Consider the following 22,465-nt stretch of genomic DNA (forward strand, 5'->3'; position numbering starts at 1 on the left):
TCAAGTTTGCAGTTGTTGTAATGTTTGCCAAAGTCTTGTCTGGCAAAAGATTTAGGGTTTTAATCTTAAGAATCTTAAAGTAACCAATAATAGGACACACAATTCAATAAAAATGATTTTTGGCTAAAACCAGAAACTAAATACTGTAGTGGTATTTACTATAGTAAACTAAGTATAGCCTATTATATATCATGTAAACTATAGTATTGTGTAGTTTTAGAGTGAATTGATAAACTTTAGGAAATACTATAGTATATTTTAATATTTACTATGATATGGTTAAAAAACACAATTTTATCTAGAAGTGTTACTAATGTTAGCTGTAGTAAATGTTAAAGTATACTATAGTATTTTTTATGTGTTTAATGGGGCTATACTAAAAAAAGAAACAATAATAATTTGTTGGTTAATGTGTTACAGATAATGTAAATTATACAGCTCTATGTTTCTCATAGTCAATATAATGTAAATTATTTAAATGTTTGTATTTTAAGGAGAAATATTCATTTAATCCTTCTTTTGCATTATATAGGGGCTTGCACTGACATCTTAAAATATATCAGTGGCATTGTTTTGTCCCGAGATGCACACAGTATTGTTTTTTTTGTAAGGTTTGTTTGTATAAACTACTAAATTGTCCTAATATAGCCTAACTAAGGCCTAGTACTGGATTAATGTAAACTCCCCCATATAATGGTTAGTTTTAACCCACATAAAAAACTGAAGTATACTTTAGTACATACTTTAGTGTACTTTTTAATATATTATATATGATACATTATAGCATTTATAATAAACTAAAGTAAAATTCCTAGATACTATAGTGTTTACTATGGAAAGTACATAATACTATAGATTTTATATGGATTAACAACGTGTAGTAATTACCATAATATGCTACAGTAGACTACATTTTTTTACAATAAATAGTGAAGTATAATAATACTACAGTACTTTTTCATGTGGGTGTTCAGTTGTTGTTACTCCATAGGACACAAGGGGGCAGTTTTGTGATCATGACGCGCGTGCACACTTGACTCAAGGACAGGAAGTAACAGATGTTGACTGAAAGGTTACAGGCTGAACATAAGAGGACACAGCACAAATGTTTCATATTCACTCATCTCTCTGAGTCTCTCTGCTGTAAGTATGTCGAATAACACGTCAGAAATGTGTGCCTAAAGGACTGAAATCCTCACACCTGTTAACAAACTGCGTTAATGGTTCACTGTGTGAACTTCAAAGACGTCATGAAATCAAAGCAAGAGTTTCTGGCGTTTGCTCAATGTTTTTAAAGGTATTTTCTATTTAACATTTAGAAGTTGACAGACTTTTATCAGTAATACATTTAAAATCAGCCAAACTTTTGGGAATAAACAGCCTAAGTTTCTCAATATCGACACGCACATGGTAAAGAAAAATATTAAAGTATGCTATGTGAGTTTATAAATTCAATATAGTTAATACTACAGAAAACAATAGTATGCTATACATTAACAAATATACTACTACAATTTGCTATAGTAAATGCTAAAGTGTACTACAGTGTTTGTTCATGTAGGCATTTAAAAAACTGCACCAACACATAACTTAAAGGGGACATCTCATAAGACTTTTTTTAAGATGTCAAAAATATTTTGTGTCCCCAGAGTACATATGTAAAGTTCTACCTCAAAATACCATATAGATAATTTATTATAACATGTTAAAAATTGCCACTTCGTATGTGTGAGCAAAAATGTGCTGTTTTTGGGTGTGTCCTTTAAAATGCAAATGAGTTGATTTCTGCACTAAATGGCAGTGCAGTGGTTGCATAGTGCTGATTAAGGGGCGGTATTATCCCCTTCTGACATCAAAAGGATACAAATTTTATTTTTACATGCTTGCAGAGAATGGTTTACCAAAACTAAGTTTAAACCACATTTTGGTTGATTTTATAGCACTTAAACATGGTAAAAGTCAGATTTTCGTGATATGTTCCCTTTAAGTTTGAACATAAATCACTCATACAGCATAAAACGTCATTCAGTTGCATTTCGCAGTGTTTATAAAGGATTCTTATATGATCAAATATTTATTTAGTTTTTGTTTCGCGGGGCAGTGCTGTATTTATTGACTTTTGCATTTCAAATTATACTTGCCACTGTAATTTTCAGTTATTGTATCATTATGAAACACTTGAAATTCTAACATTTATTAATTATAACATTTTATAATAAATATTCACAGCTTTATAAGCCCATCAAAGGATTTCAATCAAAATGGCATTAAATGAAACATTAAATGTAAAATTTCACTGGTTGTGACATTTTGCCCTGCTAATGCAATATACCTCCTGAGCCATACTGTGAGCTGTCTGTAAACGACATTTGCAAGGATTTGTTGTTTGGAGGTCAAAGGTCAAAATCACACTGAATGTTCATTAGTTTATTAGTTCATTAATACATTTGAAAGCTTTTGTCAGCATTTTGAGGCTTTTAACCCCCTTCCAACAATCTTTACCTAGTATCTTTCATTTTTGAATGACTGTAATTGCTTTGAAAAAAAAAAATACAAACCCCAGCCCTAACCCCAACGTCACAGGGGCAAAAGCAGGTCGTACAAAAATGTATGAATGTGGTTGAACAAATTAATAAAAATTAGGGATAGTGTTGGTTAGTTAATTAAGCAATTAATTAATTACAAATAAGTTTAAAAACAAGAAATATATTATTTAGCAATTAATCGCAATGATTAAAAATCTACTTAAACTCAAAATATATCATAGACAAGTAGTTTATAGATGATGTTATTAAAGATTGAAGTCTATTTTGAGCACTTAATCAAAAGTCCAAACCAATCAAACGTTTTCATCTTTAGCACAGAGTCACAGTAAGCAGCACGCATACACACACATCCTGATTAAGAACGTTCACATCCTTAAATCCTGGAAGTGAACACATAAACTTTGTCAGCATGCACAGCCATGGCACTCATTTATTTACTCATTGCCTGCATTCAGAAACACAAGCAATTTCTTTTATTTTCTCTACAACCTTTTTTAGGTTTAATTATTTTTTTAGACCTCAGAAGCATGTATGTGTTTTATTGATGTAATTTATTATAGTGCAATTTAATCTTCGATAATGAGTTACTTTGGTAAAGCGTAATCCCAGCCACATGTTCCTTTTTAAACATCAGATCCATTACTCGTGTAGGCACATTCATTAAAGTTGATGTTTTTGATCTGGAGGCTAAGAATTAAAGTAAAAGCATCTGTTAAAACTAAATGAAACTTAAAAAAAAAACTAAACTTTATAAGAAATGATAGCAGCCATTCCCCCAGCTTATAATATCCCAAAATAGGAATTTTTACAAAATGGCACAAAACATTTTTTGATTTTACTTAAATTTACATAGCGAAATAATTCAGTTTTATCTTGTCAACATAAAAGGCACATGTGCTTCTAAAAGATCGCTGTTTTATGGTGTGTCCGCATTTGCAGAAGAGAGAGTTAACCTATGAGTACATTTGTATTTAATTAAAACAAGTGATTATTTTACTCTGGGATTATCCTGGAGGTCCAGCTGGTCTGTGAAGGATTTGCACACCCTCACCCTGGACTGGAGAAAGGGCAAGCTCTCCGGGGACGTAGCCAAATTGGCTCCCTAACCAAGAGAACTTAAATCTATGCCTGCTGTTCACAAAGTCAAATATCTGATAAGCTGTCATGTTGTCGAGTATTAATGCCCAGTCTTTGTTGACCCATCTTCCCTTTTGTTGCCCTTTGATTTAGATAAATGTACTTTAATGTAAAAGAAAATACAATAAAGTAAATATCACGGCTGTCAAAAGATTAATCACGATTAATCGAATACAAAATAAATGTTTGTTTTTGCATAATATATGTGTGTGCACTGTGTGTAATTATTTTGTATATGTAAATACACACACGCATGTATGTATTTAAAGTCGGCACGAAACGGAAGTAGCGATGGCCCTATTTTCCCCGTTGTGACGTATATCCGAATGAAACGGCTTTTGAGATGAAATAAGGCAGGGCTGGATTTGAATTTGTCCATCAAGATCTGATTGGATCGTTTGAAGCTGGGTCGTGTTGCTAATCGCTAATCGCTGCGATCTTCTCCCGGACCCCGCCCACCTGCCATACTTATGACTGGAAGTGAAGAGAGATCGTTTTGAGGAGGGGAAATACATAAATAACAATTTTTCTTATTTATACATTTATGTGTGTATTATATGTGCATAACAATTATACACACAAATATATTATGCAAACACATACTTTTATTTTGTATGCGATTAATCGCGATTAATCTTTTGACAGATATCTACTCTGTGTCTGTTAGCTTTGAATAGTTTTCCCAGGTACCATCTGTATGATGTACCACTAAATATAATAACTTTGCAGGGTCATAATACAATATTTGTTCACCAGTAGTCAGCAACTAGCCCTAACATCCAAGTTTACACTTAATAGAAAATATGTCGAAAAAAAGCTGTGGGTTAGAGTGTCTTCATATGCATGTTTATTTGGATTATGGAAATATTTTCTATTCAAATAATTTTTTTGGTTTGAGTGATTTAAAGGTGCAGTGTGAGACTTTAAGCAGCATCTAGTGGTGAGACTGTGAATTGCAACCAATGGCTTAATCCACCGTTTACCCCTCCTTTTCGAAAACATTTCATCATCTGAGACAACGTAGTGACAAAACGCGCTCTGTAGAGCAGATTGACCAGTTGGGGCTACTGTAGAAACATGACCTTTATAACAAACCAAACCAAAAATCGGAAGAAAATTGAGCAAGTTTTGGTCATTTAACAGTACACTCCATTAAAAATGCTACAAGTGAGCGAGCGCCCTGTGGTAAGATGGCCGCCAAATGCGGACGTTCCACTCAATTGGCCAGCAGCGCGGGCGAGACATCTAGCCTTTATACATATCTATGGGAACCGCGGTGTATGTAGATAAAAACGGCTCATTCTAAGGTAATAAAAACAATACAGTTGATTATGTAAAGTCATTATATTCTGTAAAGGCAAAGAGAGAATTCCAAATCTGCATGTCACACATGAGCAACGGTTATAAAAATGGTCTCTAATTGCAGTCGCATTCAGGAGCCCTATGATGACAAAAGTAAACAGAAAGATTGGTTCATGAGATCGGCAAATTTAGAGAGTACCGATCGAGTCATTTAATACCGATACCGATCAATCGGAGCATCCCTATTAAAAACTTTTTTGCAAAATAAGAGATTTTTATTTAAAATTCGTCATTTCCATCACTCATTTTTTATGCGATACATCAACATGTGCATAAAATTGAGGGTGATTGAAACCCAGCTAATAACAGGGACAATTATTGCATTTTAAGTGCTTCATAAAGTGCAAATGATAGCTTTGTTTCTTACGGTATAAAAAGCAGGAGAATATCTGAACACAGAAATTGATAAATATTCTTCACTTTTCTTTTTATTGGCAATGCAAATGTATTTAATTCACAATATAAAATGTATATTCCTGATAAATAAACAGATTAGTGATAAGTACTGGTAATAAAATATGCATCCCTTCTTTTTGCTTCTTATAGCTTCTCTATTCTTTGCATTATATTGTGCATACTCACTTCTGGTGACTTTAAAGGGGACATTTCACAAGGCTTTTTTCAGATGTGAAATAAATCTTTGGTGTCTCCAGAATACGTATGCGAAGTTCTAGCTCAAAATACCATGTATATAATTTGCCACTTTGTAGGTGTGAGCTAAAATGTGCAATTTTTGGGTGTGTCCTTTAATATGTAAATGAGCTGATCTGGATAGTGGGGGTTGGATAGTGCAGTCGATTTTACCATGTAACCTTAAAGGGGCGCTATTATCCCCTTCTGACATCAGAGGGGGGGCCAAATTCAATAACCTATTTTTTTCACATGCTTGCAGAGAATGGTTTACCAAAACTAAGTTACTGGTTGTTCTTATTCACAATTTCTAGGTTGATACAATCAATGGGGACCCAATTATAGCACTTAAACATGGAAATGTCGGATTTTCATGATATGTCCCTTTTAATTTACAGGTGCCATTTTCTAGAACAAGCACATTCACCTTTGTCAAGTCTAAAAATTAATTCTGCACATAATCCTGAGAAAAACTGCAGATTTTTACAGCAAAACTATATTTGGTAATCCTGGTTTAAATATACAAGGTCTGTTAAGCTTTAGGAAACAATAAGAGCCGTGCTTGCTGTTATTACTCTGATATGTGCGACACATCTAAAGCCATTGCCTAGCTATAGTAAATTCATTTCCTAAAATTAAATTTGTACATCCTCATTTTGATATATTATTAATGTCATCTATTCCCATTTGTTTGTCTATAGTTTATCAATGTTGCATATTGCTCACATATAGCAGACAAAAGTGAAATTGTGTTTGCATTGCTATAGAATTTTTCCTGATTATTTCTTTGCACAGAACCAAAAATAACAATGTGTACTACAAAAGACAAAAGTTATACAAAAGAGGTCCTAAAGAAAGGTCTCCTCATAAGTCTCCCCAGAGGTATGAGGTTCACAGGGTGAATAATCATTTGAGGCAGCTATGAACACCTGAAACTGATCACAAGGAGCCCTGGTAACGGTTTCATAGGATGGTGGAGAAGAGGCCAAGAACAAAGAGGCTAAAGGTTTATCCTTCTTTCGATCATAATGTGTCTTTATCATAGAGGCTACGAGCCTGTCCTGGTCTGGAGCCCTCTGCTTATTTACAAGTGTGTCCTGATTCATTTGCCTGAAAGGGTAAGACACCCGTTTCATCTGACTTCTAACCAGATGTCCCCTGTAGGCACGCTGGATCAGAACTGCTGATATTTCCTCCTGTTTGCGTCGCAGGGTGGTGGTGATGGGCTCGTAGGATATCTTGGATGGGTTGGCCATCATGAACTTTTCCTCCATCTGCTGTTTCAGAGCATCCATTTCCCCGGTCTCCCCAAGAACGCGCTTTGTGAATGCGAACAAGATGTCCAGGCAGTGGATCCTATCCCCGCTCACCATGGGTAAGTCCATGTGGATGAGCTTGACTTTGTTGGGTTTGGCGATCCGCAGAGGTTCTGAAAGACTGTCGGCAAAACAGGAAAGTTTGGAGTACTCGATAAAGTGTGACGCTTCGACGTCAAACTTTTCCCAAACCTCGTAAAACATCTCGAAATCATCTTCACTTAGAGGTTCTGTACTTTCCTCGGTGGCCACGCTGAAGTTTTCTAAAATAATGGCGATGTACATGTTGACGACAATTAAAAACGAGATGATGATGTAGCTAACGAAGAAAGCGATCCCTACGGAGGGGTTGCCACAGTTGCCCTTAGTATGGGTTCCAGTGTTGACGTATTGCGGATTGCATTCTTCTGGTGAATTGTTCAGAATGGGATCCAGCAGGTTATCCCAACCCGCCGAAGTGGTGATCTGGAATAGACAGATCATGCTGTTCCCGAAGGTTTCAAAGTTGAACATGTCGTCAATCCCGCCTTGCTTTTTCACGTAGGCAAAATTTGCCATGCCAAAAATGGCGTAGATGAACATGACCAGGAAGAGAAGGAGGCCGATGTTGAACAGTGCCGGAAGTGACATCATTAAGGCAAAAAGTAACGTCCTTATTCCTTTGGCTGCTCTTATCAGTCTAAGAACTCTTCCTATTCTCGCCAATCTGATCACTCGAAACAGAGTTGGAGACACAAAGTATTTCTCTATTATGTCAGCCAGGACAATTCCTGTAAGGAAAGAGCAAAGATCAGATTTTAAAAGAATAGTTCATCCCAGAGTAAAAATTAGGCCATATTTGACAAGCCATGTAAAGCCCTATTTGCACTGGATTGGTATAATCTGGGGACCTTGATTTAGAAATTACCCCATACATCTGAAGTTCATGTGGCGCATTCGCATGGGAAACCCGAATTTATTGACTTATCTCCCGGATAAGATATCAAAATCATTTGGACATTCGCCAATAAAAAGTACTTTTAAACCACAACTTCTTGTCCTGCACTAGCCATGTGATGCACCAGTGGGACCTTGCGTATTACGTAATCACGACATAAAACTACCTCTCGAGTATTTACAAGTGTGGAGAAAGAGGAGCGTTCAGACGTTGTTGTATGTGGAATGACACTGATTAAAGTCTTTGTGTCAGTTTATTGTTTATAATGGTCCACAAATGTGCATTTTTACATATGTAATATGCGTGACCTTTCGTCATGATTATGTAATACGTAAGGTCACATGGCTAGTGCAAGATGAGAAGTTGTGTAGATAAGTGGCTAGATAAGACCCATATGCCTCGATTGGGATAATTTAGAGCCCTTTGAAGCTGCACTGAAACTGCAATTTTAAAACTGTAAACTAGAGATCTTCTCGGGGTCCAAAGAAATGCACCTGACCCAAAATGACCCGAATCACTTTATACCCGAACCCGACGTGCATAAATAATATTTTTTTTAAAGAAAGACCCGACCCGAGACAAACCCGAGAAAATTAGACCAGAGTCTGATCGAAACCAGTGGCAATTTTTTTACCTGGCTGGACCCGAATGTAAATGGCACCAACATGTGTACAGCTGCAGCCCGCACGCACCAGTCAAACAGAAGAAACCACACTGGCCTCGCAACTAACTTATTATCTGTTGTTATCTGACGACGACACCAAGGTAACCGCTAAAATGTACATTTAAAATTGACTGACATGTCTGTCTCAACGAAAATTAACTTATCGCCAGCCACAAAATGTTGCAAACACTCTTGGCAAACTGATGAAAGGTTTGCAAAGGACATTGACGCACACACGCGAGATAGTTTGGGTCTTCTTGTTTGGCAAAAACACACTCATTTTAAATTACCCGAGACCCGATCCCGCTATTATTGTACCAGACCCGTGTCCGAGGCACATGTGAAACTTTTAGACCCGAACCCAATCGGGTCGCAAGTTGGTCCACGCGTTTTCGGATCTAAGTGGACCCGTGAAGACCTCTACTGTAAACTGTTGAGGTCCACTAAAGTCCACTATATGGAAATCCAGAAATGTTTTACTCAAAAAACTTAACTTCTTCTAGACTTAACAAAGAAAGACATAAACATCTTGGATGACATGGGGGTGCGTAAATTATCAGATTTTTTTGTGACAGTGGAATATTCCTGTTAAGGCGAGTTTTTGTCCTAACCAGCCATGCCGCAACAGTTTTAATTTGTCGCACAGCTCTTACCAACAATAGAAAGAATGACAACCACAAAGTCAAAAATGTTCCAACTGATAGTGAAGAAGTAGCAGCGAAGGGCGAAGAGCTTGATGAGGCATTCGGTGGTAAAGATGACGATGAAGGCCAGGTTGATGTTGTTGAGGATGGACTCCATGCGGGCAGACTGCTCATCTGTCTCCACCATCATTGTTATCATGTTGAGTATGATGAGCATCATGATGGTGATGTCAAAGGCTTGCTTGGACACCAAGTCAAAGAAGAAGCCTTGTAGAATGTTCTAGACAAAAACATTAATAATTATAAAAATCATTTAAAATAAACAGATAATCAGGACTTCTTATGATCTGATTTGTGTAATGCAATGAGTGTGCTTTCATTTTGAATCTTATTCTTATTATCTTATTCTTTATTTTACCACTGGTCTTGGAATTGGCTTCTGCGGCTTTTTCGACCCGAGTTTCTTCATGGCGTTGTAATACTTCTTCTGCTCTTCAGTCATGAATATGTCCTGACCACCTTGACACAGAGAACAAGCCGCTGCTGTTATTGTCATGAACCCATTGAATGTAGACAATAATGAGATGTGTTTATAAATAAACACCTATCATCCTTTTCTGTTGATTGAAGTTGTCGATGATGACGCCAATGAATAAATTCAGGGTAAAGAAGGACCCGAAAATGATGAAGATGACAAAGTAGAGGTACATGTAGAGGTTTATCTCCTTGACGGGCTGCTCTTCGACCTGACACACAGGTAACAACAATGACAAGACACACAAAACTTAATTCTCATACTTATACACTCTTTTAAATTAAGGTTTCTCGATGTTTGTTTGCAGTCATTGGGTTCAACAAAGCACCTGCTTCTAATCAAGATTTTCATTGTATATGGCTAGATGCATTTCTATAAATTAAATCATGAATGTCAAATGAAAGTATTGGTTTTTGAGTTAATCACATACATGGTTTCTTGAAGAACAACATTTTCTTCAAAAACTTAAAATGTTATCTCATGGCATCAGTCCCCCTGTAGTAGCTGATAACTTTATCAGTTAAAACTCATCTTTGAGCACCATAATAGCATTAATAAAAGTTTTACCTGTCACAGTAATATAAAAAAAGTTTTACCTGACACAGAATGTAATTCTACATTCTTGCCTCATTTGATGTACACGGATCTATATGGGAATTAGTCCCCGCCTCTACTTAGTTGCACAGCTCGGACCATAGATATATATGTAAGTAGATGCTACATTCAACTAGCCTGGCTAACACCAGACCAGTCTCATAGAGAATGAGACGGGGTCTGGGAACCACATGCTCATTTTCTCATTTGAGGCATGGTTTACGAATGCCCAGAGCCGTGTATTGGGCGCTACGAAAGTCTATCAAATGCGCTGTGCTGCGATCGTTTCAGTGCCGAGTCAATGCAGTATCCCTACAAAATATCTATGGCTCGAACTACTGATCCAGTATCGTTTACCTGTGATTGGTTACATGTTTGTGATGTATGAAACCGATGTGACTCTAATTTTATAGAGAAAATACTCACCAATGGTTTTTGAATAATGAATTTGCACATCGTTTGTTTTAAAGCATTTTAAAAACACATAGACATAAAAAACAATGAAAATTAGATTTTCACCACAGGGGAACTTTAAAACATTTAGCAACTTTTCCTAATTGAAACCTTGCACGTGTTTAGTTGCAAGGTTGTTAAGACTAGGTGATAGATAAATTCTTTGATATTTTGCGGCCAGAATAGTTTGCTGACAAAATAGCCCATCTAGAATAAGGCTCCAGGGTGTTGTGTTTGGAAATCTGCATGTCGTTGGTTATGTAATATTGGTTCTTGAATAGCTTACCCCACGTGAGTCTACGGCTGCATACATGATTTCCATCCAGCCTTTGAAAGTTGCCTAAAAAACAGAACATTTTGGTACATAATCATAAAAGATTTTAAAAGTATTATACTACTAATAATTTTTCAACTAAACTTAGTTTTGCAAATCAATTCAACCTACTATTTAAAGTTTTGACCTGTGATAAGTTGACATAACTTATGAAATTGTTTAACTTGTGACACTGCCACACAAGACTCATGTTTTAAGCGCTCAATATATAAATTTTGTGATTTTATGTATGTTTGAGTCTTAGGTTTTACATGTAGTCATTTTATTCCATTTTATCCATAGACTGTAAAAACATGGACGTAGTGTCTGTGACGTCACCCATAGGTTTGTGAAGAGCTTTTCTGAAGCCAATAGTAGGCGCTACCTGCCGTCGGCACTCACAGATAACCGAAAATGGGTAAAGAGGCACAGTCAAATCTGACCCCATTGATATATTTATAACTCAGACAGTAAGGCTGACTGTTACAAACTTAAACGGATTGTTCACCTGTAAATGAAAATTCTGTCATTTTGTCATCCTTATGTTGTTTCTTTTTCTGATGAACACAAAAGAAGATATTTTGATAAATGATGGTAAGCACAAAGCTGATTGTAACCATTGACTTCCATAGTAGGAAAATCAAATATGGTGGAATTCAATGTGTACCATCAACTGTGTGCTTACAATAATTTATAAAAAACCTTCTTCATCATTTATCACAATATTTCCATAATATTTGCTTTCCTATGCAAGTGAATGGTTACAATCAGGTGTATGCTTACCAGCATTTATCAGTATATCTTCTTTTGTGTTCAATGTGAAAATGGTGACAGAATTTTTACTTTTTGGTAAACTATTCCTTTAACATACAAACATATATTGATTTATTGACAAAAAAATGCTGCTTTTTTATAGTGTAAAAGAGGATTTTGTCTGAGTATGTTCTGCTTCTAGGAAAGCTTTCTTTCTACATGCTATATTCAGCCACATATATAGCAAATACTTTTAGTCTGGTGTAATTATGCTTTTACCTCACAAGTTTTATTCTTTCTGTAATGACAAAGCGCCGTGACTCACCAACAGTCGGCATCAATTCTGTTAAACCAGGCCTTTTTTCAGATGTTGTTACCATGGTTATGAAAAAATTTATTTTACCTCTTTCTGGAGCAATTCTTTGCAAGGAATAGCTGGGCTTCTTCAGAACTATGTGGTTGCTTGGCTCCCTTAACAATGTAAGTTACTAAAATTCTTGACCAAAAATGTGACCCTGCCTGTGAAAACCATTTTTTGTCATTTACTGTTTTTTGACATTTGATGCTCCTAATCTCATAAGAATGGATTTCACATACAGGGTAACAAATGTGCTTCCTTATGAATGGTAGGCTTTTTCTGGTTAGGTGAATGTTAAAAATAAAGTGACTCACCACTTGCAAAAGTGAGAGGTAACCAAGACCCACATTGTCAAAGTTAACCTTTACTTTGGTCCAATAGAACTGGGTGTCGTTCATGGCTTGGCAATCAGACTTATTGTTGACCAGGGTCACGCTGTGGATGTAACCCGTCCTGTTGACGCATTTCCCAAATTTACCAGCAAAAAGGTTAACGCCCATAATGCTAAATATGAGCCAGAAGATCAGACACACCAGCAGAACGTTCATGATGGATGGGATGGCTCCAATCAGCGCGTTTACCACAACCTGGACAAGAGCCATGATAAAAGTTATATACCATACAAGCCAGTAGAAATTGGCATGGAAAATATGACAACTGAACCGAGAAAAATATCTAACCCGCATTCCTTCAAATCTAGATAGGGCCCTTAAGGGTCTCAGAGCTCTGAGAGTCCTCAGAGATTTAATGGCGACAAAGTCAGAGTAGCCCAATGAGTTAGCCACCAGGCTTATCAAAGACACCTGCGACAGGTAAAAGTGAATGTTTAAAGTTGGTCCTGTTGGGTAAAAGAAAATAATCAGCATGAAAGAAGATTTCTCTACTTACGTCTACTATCAGGAAGTCCAGCCAGCACCAGTAGTTGGTGAAATATTTTTTAAAGCCGTAAGCGATCCACTTCAGAAACATCTCCAGCACAAAGACGTAGCTGAAGACCTTGTCAGCGTATTCCAACACCACCTTCACAACCTTACGCTGCTCTATGTAAATGTCTTCAAATGCCTGACGGAGATGGAACAAGACAATATATAAGAATCAGACCAGAAAACAGACCAGCTATGAATTTATTTTAAAGGAAAACTGATTTAATCCTTAAACATTTATTCAAGACTTCTTAAAACAAGCATTTAGCATTTCTCAATGGTATTTTCTTTTATACTCCAATTTAATGCTTTATTGAAGATTTTGCACTTGAATTCCCAATGCAGTTTGAAACATTGCTGAACTTTATGACCAGCTTTGATCTGAGGAGTAAATGAATGGATTAATTAATCAGATTCAATCTGGTTCCTCACCAGAGCTCCACTGCTGAGGAGGATCATGAAGATGATGAAGGTCTCAAACCAGCTGTGCTCCACAATCTGATAGCAGGTCTTCCGTAACCTCCACCACATCTGTCCCAGACCTTGTGTTGTGTTAATATTACAACACTTACACCGTCGCAGGCAAACTGTAAGTGTACAGTAATCGTTTAGCACCATGGAGTGCGGTCATATCCCATGCTCATACATTTAAGCATCTTTATTTGCTTACAGTCAGGGAAACACTCCTCTGGGTCCATGGCATCATCTGCTATCTCAGAATCTTCTTCCTCATCCTCCCCTGGCTTCCTTAGGTCCACAGTACTTCCCTCTGACAGACTTATCACTTCCTGGTAAACCAAACAGCAAAGCTTGCAATGAGTAGGTGATAGTCAGATAAACTATGGTACCTATGGTAAACTATGGTACAAAACTATGGTTTTGATTATCATTCTGAATCTGATCTCTATCAAAAGTCCTTTACAAAAATTCAATTATTTTTGAAGAAACCTGCCCATATTTGAGAGGTGATAAAAAAATATGAAGGTAGAATTAAATGTAAATAATAAAAGTAATTTTTTTTTTTTTTTTGGAAAGCAGGGGGTCTGTTCTTAGATTTCATATATTGTATGTTTATATATTTTAAAAACATTTTCTGGAAGGCATTAAACTTTTATGTAAATCATAAAAAATGCTGGAGCTGGCTGGCAAGTTTTTTTAAAACCACTGAAGGTGAAAGAGTTAATGCCAGGTGTAAACAGCCTTTAAAGGAGTGAAGTGTCCTACTGAAGACTTGGTAGGATCTCTCTTTTGCTGTGTTCTCTTATATAACAAACATGCTGTGCCCAGTGGGTTCACCTTGTCTGCTATGCAGATTATCAGATTATAAATCCCCCCCAACATCCACACCATCTGAGATTCATGCCCTATATGCCATGCATGGCATATTGAATCATCTCGCCACCTTTTGACCTCATTTCAGGCCTCGCGGTAAATTTAACGTTAATGTGCAGTATAGCTACAAATGCATGGAGAAGGTACAGAAGCTGTCGCCTGGGCAGTACCCTTTCATATATCATACATATCTGTACCTAAATAGTACATGTAAGGACCCTTTTGTCCCAGTGACAGCTTTTGTCCTTAATTTTCTGATAGTGTAGACAAGCATGTTAAAGTCAACAAGTGCATTTTTTAAAGTAAAAATAGCATTTAATCTTAAAACTTCTTACTGGTTTCTGTTCTTCATCCTCTGATGTTTCAATCTCTTCATCCTCTTCAGGAAATTCCACATCGGACTCTCCAGGTGCGATGGGCACGCAGATGGTGAGGTTGGGATTGGTCATGTAACTGTTTTCTTCTGGAATGATGTACTTCGCTCCATACCGCTCAAACTTACCCGCAGTGCCGTTGCATTCCGTATGGTTGATTTTCAGTGACGCTCGTTCATCCGTGGCTTTCCGTCTGCGTCCAGTTAGTTTTACGTTCACAAGGTTTTTGATGGCATTGAGCAGCCAAGTTACACCAGAGTGGATTCGAGCGATGGCAATCTGGAGATTGTTCATTTCTCCGTCTTCATCGGGTGCTGACAGGTTGTCAGAGCTAAAGGAGCTCAGTAACAGAGCTAGAAACAGATTCAGCACCTGAAGAGAAAAGAGGAAAAACTTCAGTAAGTATACTTCAGATCAAACACTCTTAAAATGAGGGTGCTCCATGATGCTAACAAAGAACCATTTTGGGTCAAATGGTTCCATAAGTGAATTGTACTTTTTTGAGGACTTGAAATGGTTCTTCTATGGCATCGCTGTGAAAAACTTTTAAGCACCTTAGGAAATGTATTACGAGATGTACTGAATCACTAAATCTTTATATCTGACTTGGATGTTGTAATCTCATAACAAACAGTAGTTGATGTCACTCTTGTCGTCAGTTACAATAACAAATGTTGCGAGGATAATGAAACAACGCCCAGAGTTACAACCGGTTACAATGTTTCATTTATCCTGGTCTGGTGTAAAAGCCACTTTGTGGGCAATGTTTTTCATGGAACCCTCTCACATTTAATCACACTAAACCACAATGACAGTCATAAACTTACCTATGATGAGAGAAAGAAGTGAATACAAAGATAATATTGGATTGTTCACTATGTGAGCTGTGTGTAAATTACAGAAGCGTTTGAGGACTTACCACTCAATATAATGATATATGTAACATAATTCCCCAATAAAAAAACTTTACGTCACAGTCTGTGATCAATGTAATCACTTAATAAGCAATAAAATACTAAAAATAAATGCCAGTAATACAACAAAAGGAGATTTGTTAGTTTTATTGATTTGTTAAAACTGTTCCATTTACATTTGGCCACATAAATGCATCTTGGCAAAACGGATATGAATCCGATCTTCAACTCCCGCGCAAAATGCAAATACACTATTGATTACTCTGCCTTAAAGGACACGTTCGGTATTTTACAATTAAAGCCCTGTTTTCAGATTGTTTATGATGAAATAGAACGGTTTTGACTGAAATTTGGACATATGATGCTGGCCCGAGAATTTTCGGGTGTTTCTTGTATCACCTCCCACCTCTATAATGGCTGCATAGGTGCACAGGAACAATCCTTCCTAAAATGCATTTAACTTTCATTTACAAAGACGTGAAACTCACCGAGTGGTCAGGGGTGTTCACTGATATGCTCACACAAAAATCGCTGCAAAAGATGCTTTTCAACAGGTTTTATCGTAGTTTTTGTTCAACTCCATTGACTTGTATTAGATGTGCTATGAGGTACGGTATTACTTCGCGCTGGGAACTTTGTTTGTATTCTTGCAATTGGCAAAGGTGGATTATCGCCACCACCTGGGCTGGAGTGTCTATTATTCAAGCTCTCAACGGAAGAATATACGGGTGTGAGGTGTTTGGAAAAATAGGTCCACGAGTTTACAACGAATGCTAAAACAGCTGTTAGAAAGCATCTTTTGCAGCGATTTTTGTGTGAGCATATCAGTGAACACCCCTGACCACTCGCTGAGTTTCACGTCTTTGTAAACGAAAGTTTAATGCATTTTAGGAAGGATTGTTTCTGTGCACCTATAGAGCCATTGTAGAGGTGGGAGGTGAAACAATAAACACCCGAAAATTGTCGAAATTTCAGTCAACATCGTTCTATTTCATCATAAACAATCTGAAAACAGGGCTTTAAGTGTAAAATACTGAACTTGTCCTTTAAAAAGTCTTAAGACAAATTTTATGCAACAAAAGGCAGAACTTACTGTATGTTTTACTGTATATTGGGCAGGGGATGCACGTCTCCTTGCTCGGCATGAGCTGGAGCACGCTGTTCAGAGCAGGAGGAGAGTGACAGCGCAATGATTTAACCTGCAGGTCCATGACGGGAAAAGCGTTCACAAAGCTCTCTCAAAGTTTTATTTCTTGTTTAATATCATTCGAGTTTGTCATTGGACTCTTTTATTGGTTCAAGGAAGCTTTTTACCCGCTGTCGTCGCTGCATAAAGCAACGAGAGTGTCGTCTTTGTTTGTTTGCTTATTTGTTGGCTAACTTCCAGGTGACGTGTTTGCATTTGGGAGGAGTTATAGGCTGACATATGTGGTTTCATCAACCAGATGTATTTACACTTGTACAGTTTTGTCTGAAATGCGTCCCAGACCACCTCCTGAAGTGGTTTGAGCGATCGGATTTAAATCCGTCTCGAAAACGTTTCGCAGTTACACCTGGTCTTTTTACGATCACATAGCTATCCGATCAGAGAAAACACATGAAGTGACCAGGTGTAAAAAGCCCCTAAGTTTGCAACATACAGTAAGCACACACCAAAAAGGTAGACTTTATTCAACAGGGTTAAGGGATACTCCAGTCAAATATCAAAATTACCCCTATGATGAACTCACCCTCAAGCAATCCGAGATACACATGTCCAGACGAACACATTTAGAGTTATTCTAGTAAATGTCCTTGCTCTTTCAAGTTTTATAATGAACAACTTCTACCTTTAAACCCCTCAAAAGTGCATCATCTTTCACACAAGTAATCCACACAGCTCCAAGGGATTAATAAGGTCTTTTGCGAGTAATCAATGCAATATTGAAAGAAAAATATCTATATTTCAAACTGTATAAACTATAATAACTATAGCTTCCGGTAACAGCACCATCTTTTTTGTTCATTGACCATCAATAAATCCAACACAATGCAGATCATACACATAAATGAAATTAAGCCTATACAACATCCTCAATGTAACCCACATCTACACATCCACAAACAAAAAATGTTATGAGGCTGAATAATACTGTACTCGAACACAAGCGTGCAGGCCTGTTACACAAACGCATTTCCAGGTAACACAACAGGAGATTTCTGGGTAAAATATAAGGGGTTAAATATGAAATCTGCAGAAGTTACAAGTACATTCTGTTTATTAAGTTTTGTTGTGTCACTGACTTGCTATCCAAAAAACTATTTTATGCTCCCTTCACAGCCTCAATTTAATGCATTTTGATGCAGTGTTGAAGCTAACAACATAAAAGAGGATAATTAGTCAATTTAGTCAAGTGAGTGTGGGACAAGGGTGTTTTCAGTTGTTTGTTGTAGGTTGTGGTGGGTTCAGCAAACCAAGCAAATAAAATAATAATTTTAAACAGAGAGAAACAAAATAATATTTCACTTAAAAATCACTTCAAAGTCATTTATATTAGTGGTGCACTGATAAATCGGCTGATGATGCTTGCTATGCTTGTCAATGAATTACTGTGAAATCCACTACACCCAAAAGCCAGAGGGCGCTCTCGTGTAGAAACTCGATATAGGCCCGCAGAAAAAGAACCATTACATACGCAGCTCCAGGAAATGGCTTAAGAATATATATTTTTATTGCTGTTTTTTAAACCTTTTCATGTATTAACCATTTTTCTGGTTTCATTGTTGTTCCAAAGAGAAAAATATCTTCATCAAGTCTTCATAATCTTTTGTTAAAATATAAAAAGACTTTTCATTGTGGCTGATGTCACAAAGCCTGTTATTTTTAGTCAATTTGATAACAAAAAAACACGTAAACTTTCACACCTACCACCAGGTTTCCTATGACCATGACCAACATGAAGACCAGGATGCAAAGCGGCTGTCCGGCGACCTCCATGCAGTCCCACATTGTCTCGATCCACTCGCCACACAGGACCCGAAACACGATGAGGAAAGAATGGAAAAAGTCTTTCATGTGCCAGCGGGGGAGTGTACAGTCATAGCTGATCTTACAAACACAATCCTGATAGTTCTTCCCAAACAGCTGCATGCCCACCACAGCGAAGATGAAGACGATGATGGCCAGGACCAGAGTCAGGTTACCCAAAGCACCCACAGAGTTACCAATGATCTTTATCAGTGTGTTGAGGGTGGGCCATGACTTTGCTAATTTAAAAACTCTCAGCTGAAAACAGAGAACACACATCAAACATTCAGGCTGAACTCGGCATCAGTCATTGCATAGACCCTATAAGTATATACAGTACATTTGTAGCAAAATACAATATATCACAGCATAGAATTTTGCTTGCAATGCAATTAATGTAGAGAATGAAGTCAGTGTAGCCCAGTTACTGATGTCAATATAAAATATTTTATCCCACTAATGGACAAAGGATTACTTGCTGTGCCAAATTATGTACATGTGGGCTACCATAAAATAAAAAGGAATAACATTTATTACATAAAACCATAAACAGCAGTGTTTAATGTCATAATGTAGAGGGCTATAATAAATGATCTGTGGGGTATTTTGAGCTGAAACTTCACAGACACATTCTGGGCACACCTGAGACTTATATTGCATTTTCTAAAAATGGGCATAATGGGTGCCCTTTAATGTTAGAAGTGTAAAATCTTTACAGGTTTTGGAGTATAGTCAGTAATAAAGTTGCTTGTTAAACTCACCAGTCTGAACGAGCGGAGGACGGATAAGCCTTCCACATTGGAAAGGCCCAATTCCATCAGACTCAAACAAACAATGATCCCATCAAAGATGTTCCAACCTCGCTGGAAATAATAGTATGGATCCAGAGCCAAGATCTTCAGCAACATCTCAGCTGTGAAGATTCCTGTGAACACCTGGTAAGCATGAACAAAACATTATGTTCAAATCAATTGGTTAAAAATATAAAAAGTAAGGAAAAACATGGTAAAGACTGTAATTGACTGTTGTTATCAAATAGTGAAGCAAAACAGTGTAGCTAATTACCAATGTAATGCTGGCATAATACTATACAGGAGTGGCCAAAAGTGAGGGGTCTGGGTTTGTACAATATGTCCTTTAAATGTTCCTCAGGTTAGATTAATCTATCTAAATTTGCGGTGTAGGGTGTAAAATAAACAAAACACTAAACTTTAAGGTATTTATTGATCGAAAAATTTGGTAAAAATGGTAGCACCAACAACAGCAATCAAGCTTTGCGATAACTTGCAATGAGTCTGTTACAGCTCTGTTGAAGAATTTTGGTCCACTCATCTTTGCAGAATTGTTGTAATTTAGACACATTGGAGGGTTTTCGAGCATAAACCACCTTTTTAAGGTCATGTCACAACATTTCAATACGATTGAGGTCAGGACTTTGACTAGGCCACTTGAAATTCTTCATTTTGTTTTTTGGACTTGCTGGTGTGCTTTGGATCATTGTCCTGCTGCAAAACCCAAGTTCACTTCAGCTTGAGTTCACAAACAGATTGCCGGACATTGTCCTTCAGGATTTTTTGGTATATTGCAGAATTTATGGTTCCATTTTAAGTCTGCCAAGTCCTAAAGCAGCAAAACAGCCCAAGACCATCACACTACCACCACCATATTTTACTGTTGGTATTAATTTTTTTTTTCTGAAATGTTGCGTTACGCCAGACGTAATGGGACACACACCTTCCAAAACGTTCAACTTTTGTCTCGTCAGCCCAGAGATTACCAAAAGTCTTAGGGATCATCAAAAAGTTTTCCTGGCAAAACTGAGATGAGCCTTTATGTTCTTTTTGCTCAGTAGCGGTTTTCGTCATGTAACTCTGTCATGCAGGCCATTTTTGGCCAGTCTCTTTCGTATGGTGAAGTCATGAACATTGACCTTAACTGAGGCAAGTGAGGCTTGCAGTTCTTTGGATGTTGTTGTGGGGTTTTTTGTGACCTCTTGGATGAGTCGCTTCTTGGAGTAATTTTGGTTAGCCGGCAATTCCTTGGGAGGATCACCACTGTTTCATGTTTTTGGCAATTTCTTTGGATCTCAACATGATGTGTAGATTTGGAGGATCTTTTGGTCTACTTCACTTTGTCAGGCAGGTCCTATTTAAGTGATTTCTTGATTGCGAACAGGTTTGGGTGTAGCCACTGGATGCTGTAACGGAACAGGACCGCAACCGCAAAACGATAGAGCCGGACTCGTTCATGAGTCTAAAACGCACATCGGGCCGAAGCCGTTTCTGGACTGTTTTTCAGGGTTGTTGCTGACAGAGGTGTAAAATGTGCCATGAGTAAAAGTCCTCTCCAGTATTTTGTTTCAATCACCTGGATTTGCTAATTAGCAAAGTTTTTCAGCAGAAGGTGACCTCCTGACTCGTTGGTGTTTTAAGCCCTCAACGAAGCCTTCAAGGCAGCGCTGCCTGGAAGGCACTCCCCGTGCCCTGAGCATTTCAGCCAATCACAGCACTGGTGCTAGATATCGAGCCTTCCGCCAGCTTCTGCCAGTTCGAGCTCACCTTTAGTCAGGTGAGTAGCGCAGATATGGTAAGATAGGAATGTGACTGTATTTGAATTCAGCTCAAAATGTTTTGAGCGTTTAAGTGACGTGTTTCTGCATTTTCATGTGTCCGTGGCACAACTTTCTTTTTTGTGCCAGTTTCACGTATTGGTTACTCAATTTTTTTTCTTATTATCTTACAATTGTCGCTTGGGATTAGAACAACTTTCTGTTACGTAAAATGACATCCTCACCCTAACCCCAAGCAAAAACAGTTTAAAATTCTGACAAATAAACATATAACCAATGCTTAAAATGACGTCCGCATTATGCCAAACCCAATTTTATCCTCACGCGAAAACAATTTAAAAATCAGACAAAAACCACAAATCTAACCCCAATCCCATGCAACAATGACTTGAAATAAGGAAAAAAAATTGAGTAACCAACACTGAAACTGGCACGAAAAAGAAAGTCGTGCCACGGACACGTGAAAACGCAGAAACACGTCAATTAAACGCTCAAAACATTTTGAGCTGAATTCAAATACAGTCACATCCCTATCTTACCATATTTGCGCCACTCACCTGACCAACGGTGAGCCCAAACCGCCAGAAGCTGGCGGAAGGCCTGATATCTAATCACCAGTGCTGTGATTGGCTGAAACGCTCAGGGGCGTGGAGTGCCTTCCAGGCAGCGCTGCCTTGAAGGCTTCGTTGAGGGCTTAAAACACCAACGAGTCAGGAGGTCACCTCCTGCTGAAAAATTGTGCTAATTAGCAAATCCAGGTGATTGGAACAAAATACTGGAGAGAACTTTTACTCATGGCACATGGATTTTACACCTCTGGTTGCGGATATGTGCCAGCGCCGATCCAGGGCCGATCCAGCACCGCCTGATCATCAGTGTCGGCTCAGATTCGTATTGCAGATCTGGACCAAATCAGTGTCAGACACAGCTAATGTCTTTCGGTTACATATGGGAAAAGTGATCTGGGCCAGATCTGCAAAACGATATAAATACTGAACTGATGGCAGTTAGATGTTTAGGCTGAAACCTCTATCTGGCACGGATCTAGTTCACAATCAGAAAACGTCTCTAAGATAGAAGCGGAGGCAAGGGGCTTAAAACGGA

At 37.7% G+C, this 22,465-nt stretch overlaps 1 protein-coding gene and 1 long non-coding RNA gene across 2 annotated transcripts in view; one reads left to right on the forward strand and one right to left on the reverse strand.

The window, feature by feature from the left end:
• The first annotated feature begins 1,032 nt into the window (after nt 1-1,032).
• On the forward strand, nt 1,033-13,972 carry LOC129441766 (uncharacterized). The gene is made up of 4 exons (XR_008643667.2): nt 1,033-1,143; nt 9,867-9,993; nt 13,601-13,754; nt 13,838-13,972. It is a non-coding gene; the product is annotated as an uncharacterized lncRNA (long non-coding RNA).
• scn12aa (sodium channel, voltage gated, type XII, alpha a) overlaps nt 5,255-22,465 on the reverse strand; it is a 40,914-nt gene continuing 23,703 nt past the window's right edge. The window contains exons 12-24 of the mRNA XM_055201442.2: nt 19,554-19,727; nt 18,694-19,050; nt 14,833-15,243; nt 13,836-13,953; nt 13,598-13,752; nt 13,131-13,304; nt 12,923-13,045; nt 12,557-12,829; nt 11,105-11,158; nt 9,841-9,982; nt 9,655-9,755; nt 9,246-9,516; nt 5,255-7,761 (exon numbers count right to left, since the gene is read on the reverse strand). Of these exons, the coding sequence (XP_055057417.2) occupies nt 6,524-7,761; nt 9,246-9,516; nt 9,655-9,755; nt 9,841-9,982; nt 11,105-11,158; nt 12,557-12,829; nt 12,923-13,045; nt 13,131-13,304; nt 13,598-13,752; nt 13,836-13,953; nt 14,833-15,243; nt 18,694-19,050; nt 19,554-19,727 (3,591 nt within the window). The 3' untranslated portion in view covers nt 5,255-6,523. The remainder of the gene's footprint in view (nt 7,762-9,245; nt 9,517-9,654; nt 9,756-9,840; nt 9,983-11,104; nt 11,159-12,556; nt 12,830-12,922; nt 13,046-13,130; nt 13,305-13,597; nt 13,753-13,835; nt 13,954-14,832; nt 15,244-18,693; nt 19,051-19,553; nt 19,728-22,465) is intronic.

This window comes from Misgurnus anguillicaudatus, chromosome 2, assembly GCF_027580225.2.
Source record: "Misgurnus anguillicaudatus chromosome 2, ASM2758022v2, whole genome shotgun sequence".
In the NCBI taxonomy this organism is placed as follows: Eukaryota; Metazoa; Chordata; class Actinopteri; order Cypriniformes; family Cobitidae; genus Misgurnus; species Misgurnus anguillicaudatus.